Genomic DNA, 4,236 nt, shown 5'->3' with positions numbered 1-4,236 from the left:
AGGTCTTGGGTTCGAGCCCACTCTGAGCGGCGCATATTTGGGTCATTGGAAAGGGCTCTCAAAATTAAGGAGTGCCTATTCGCCCTTCAGGTTGTATTCTTAAAAAGTGTCTAGTCGACCTTCAGTGCTTATGCAAATGAGGTCACTGCTCCCGTGGCTTTTTGTGTGCGCCCGTGTTATCTATGTAATTAACTGGAATTACAAAATCTTCCCGGATAAACAGTATCATCCTTTCAGTCAAACCATTGCTCAATCGTTAAAAAATCAAAATGGAACGTGAAAGCATTTTCGTCGGAGCAAGGTTTGATTCATATGAAGCTTTCAGAAAATCATTACGGCTTCATGAAAATGCGAAAAATGTGAAATTCATTATAAAGGATTGCAAAAAGGTAAGATTTTATTATCATAGAATATCCCCCCCCCCCTCCTCCCGCTTTTTATATTTCTATTATTTTTTTGTAAATTATTTTTTTCATTATTAAAATGTAAAGTAAATTTATTAGCTCTTTTAATAATTCTGTCAAAGTTAGCTTTTGCTGAGCTAAGACAATTTCCCCCTCCAGGCAGTAATACAAAAAGCCAAAACACTTTCTATTACAGATCTATAAAATAGCGTACAAAGTGTTTTGTCAATGTTAAGTTGGGACAATTTCCGTAAAAAGTACATTCTTTGATTAATTTTACTATTGATGTAACTGGAATGTACGTCCCACCGTAATTTGATGTCCTTGGTGAATCCTAGATATTTGTATTCTACTACCTGTTCTACTTTTTCATTTTTAATAGTAATATGGTCGTTTGTATTCTTTTCTTTTCTAAAGTCTATGATTAATTCTTTGGTCTTACTAACATTCAATTCAATGTGGTTATTGTCGCACCAGGAAACAAATTTATTTATTTCTCTCTTATAATTTATTTCGTTATTATTAGTAATTAGTCCTTGTAGAGTTGTATCATCAGCAAATTTAAAAAAAAAAAAGGGGGGGAGGGGGGGGGGCGCACAAATGAGCGTTCCTTATTTTATTTTTGAAAAGTTGGCAGCTATGTAGAACTATCTGAAAGAATCAGATATGGCAGGATAAAAAGTGAAAAATGAAAAACAAATTCAGCAACGACAGCTTAGAACAGCATAAAGTGCTTAAGAATTATTTTTTTCCATTAAACTTTATTTAAACGATTTTCAACACTTTTGCTTCACAGTTTATGCTTTTTAACAAATGCAATTAAGCAACTTACCAGCAACAACATATTGGTTTGTTATCATTTGAGGGTTTTATCAGTAAAACTGTTTCTATCCTTTTATGTTGCACTGTAAACACATAACAAACTTCATCAAACTTTATTTTGCTTTTATTTGGTGACCAAAGACTTATATGTGATACAGTGGATGAATGTTTGTGATGGATTTTGGACCTGAAATAAACCTGCAATATGATTTGTAAACTTCTATCGTTATGTATCATATTTCGGTCAAATGTAAATGTAATTTTACACTAGCTTTGATGTATCATAAAACCCACAATGAGCTCGACGTGCAGCAGGTAGTACATTTATTTGGACACGAACAACGTTGTTACAATTCAGTAACGTACTCCAATTAACACAAGTGAGACTGTAAATGAGACTTTTACAATGACTCTGCATCGCCTCAAATATGGATTCGAACCCTGGCAACTCGGGCGTCAGACGAACAGTCTACCCCAAAACAACGAAACCAAAGCAAGCATTGTGCAAGTTAAAGTGAATGAGATGTTGATTGAAGCCGTTCATTGTGTCTATCAGATCTGCTGTCCTATCTATCCAACTCCCTTCACTGGGTGGGGTTCCCGACCTCCCATAATGGGCAGGGACGTACTCGTTGGTCTTCTATCCCCCTATGTCTGTTTTCCAACTTGTTTTCTGTCTTTGTCTTAGAATGGGATTACTTGGTTTTGTCCAGGACCTGGCTGGGAGGGAAACAGTCAAATGTATAGTTCGAGTTTTGGGAGATGATATTTTTTTCCTTGTAAATCATCTCTCTGTTATGCACTTTATTGTTTTGTTTACATGTTATATATGATTTGTAAACATTTGAGTATATCCCTCTTTGTTGGAACCCGTGCTTGTGTCTGAATGAGACTTTTAGGTGATCTCAAACTAAGTACTTTGATAGTGTGTTCTTGCCATCTACTGTTTCCTATTTGAAACAAATCCCCTTTGCCTTACTTTTTCTTGGGTGCTCTAATTGTAGTTCCAGAACTTTTTACTATCCCATTTTCTTCCTTTTCACTGGCGCTGATATGACCTTTATGTGTTGCAAGCGCCGTAAAACCCTTAAAAACAAAACAAAACAAACCAAGTCCATTCAGTGGTATACAACAACAACAAATCAAATCCTCGGCCTGGTCCCTTCTACCTCTGTTCTTAACCTGGGTCGTCAGGCTTCTAAAGGGGTCGGGGACTGCAAAAACAATGGCGCACGGAGCAACTGGGAATATTTTTTGCCGTGTTTGAGTCCCAGCTTATTTCCCTGAGCGCCCCTTCGGAGGGATGGACCTTCCCAGGAGTTAGTAGATGCGTTGCCCAGCCACTTCACTCTACGCACACTGGGATAAGCTTCGACACTATGGCCATGAAGCTCTTAAGGACTTACTTTATTTTAGAAAATTTGGTGTTAGCTCACTTGAAAATGCAATCTTAGGTATACACATATATAAACATATACCGGTCTCCCTAAAAGGGTTTTTTAATGTGGCCTCCCTAAAAACATGTTTTTACCAAATGTCTCCTTAAAGCAGCAGAAACACTTAGTAAAACAGTAGGGGGACCGAGTAATTTTCTATATACCAGTGTGATCATCAAGCATCAGAATTGTGTTCATAAATCATTGTAGGGCATCAAACTATACTCATTTGAACAAAGATTGAAGAGTTTAATCAATTTGAACAAGAGATATGCTTGGTCCTCCAATTGGTGCATTTCATAGTGGTCACCTAAACAGTGGATTGATACTTATATATATATATATATATATATATATATATATATATATATATATATATATATATATATAATTGCAAATTGTCACTAACATTTTTTGTGGCCGAGACGATTCGTTTCTGTGTCTCTTTACACGTCCTCAGTCGGCGTAATCCTTAGTATTGTCCGCAGTTTGGAGTAAGAATTTTTTCTGCGGACATTACTAAGGATTACGCCGACTGAGGACGTGTAAAGAGACACAGAAACGAATCGTCTCGGCCACAAAAAATGTGAGTGACAATTTGCATTCTATATTAGCTCTAACCATCATTATCGAGCACATTCGTACCTACGAGTACCCACCAACACTCATATATATATATATATATATATATATATATATATATATATATATATATATATATATAAATATATATATATATATATATATATATATATATATATATATATATATATATATATATAATATATATATATATATATATATATATATATATATAATATATATATATATATATGGTCAGGCAGACCAGCAAGTAGCGAGTTACAGTAATCAAGGCGTGAGAGTATCAGTGCACAAACGACCGTCTTCAGCCAATGGAGAGGAATGTATTGTTTTATTCGATGGATTCTCTTTAATTCAAAATTCATGGTGTTGATCATCTGGTTTATTTGATGTTCAATGCTGAAACAGTCGTCGAGCACAACGCCAAGGTTTTTCGCTTTGGATGACATACTGATGTGACAGTCACCAACAAGTATTGATGGTAATATTGTCTTTTTAATATTTGACGGAGTGCCGCAAAGCATGATATCCGTTTTGTCATCATTAAGTTTTAATTTATAGTCCTGCATCCAATGCCAAATAGACGAGCAGCATTGGACAATATCAGATGAAGCCCTATGTATACCCGATGGCACAGCGGATTTGTACAACTGCGTATCATCGGCATACATATGGTAATTCACGCCATGAGCAGAAATGAATCGCCCAAGTGGCATGGTATACATGATGTTAAGTGGTAAGGGATCTGACTGTTTCCCATTAACTAAAACGGACTGGGTTCTACCAGTAAGATACAATGCAAACCATCGCAGTACAATATCTTTGATGCCATATTTATTAGAAAGTCTCTGGATTAAAATTGAGTGGTCGATAGTGTCAAACGAAGCTGACAAGTCGAACAGAGCATGAATTGACACTTTTCCATTGTCACACGATATCAATAAGTCGTTGGCAATTTTCAAAAGCGCCAT

At 36.0% G+C, this 4,236-nt stretch overlaps 1 protein-coding gene across 1 annotated transcript in view; it reads right to left on the bottom strand.

The window, feature by feature from the left end:
• The window catches only part of LOC144973348 (uncharacterized), a 4,940-nt gene extending 704 nt beyond the window's left edge, over nucleotides 1-4,236 (bottom strand). Inside the window, exon 1 of the mRNA XM_078915700.1 lies at nucleotides 3,562-4,236. Coding sequence (XP_078771826.1) covers nucleotides 3,562-4,236 — 675 coding nt within the window. The remainder of the gene's footprint in view (nucleotides 1-3,561) is intronic.

Source organism: Berghia stephanieae, chromosome 1, assembly GCF_034508935.2.
Source record: "Berghia stephanieae isolate SIO BIC M18660-M18661 chromosome 1, UCSD_Bste_1.3, whole genome shotgun sequence".
Lineage (NCBI taxonomy): Eukaryota > Metazoa > Mollusca > Gastropoda > Nudibranchia > Aeolidiidae > Berghia > Berghia stephanieae.
Note: the sequence above shows the minus strand (reverse complement) of the source record. Positions and strands in the feature narration are given on the sequence as shown.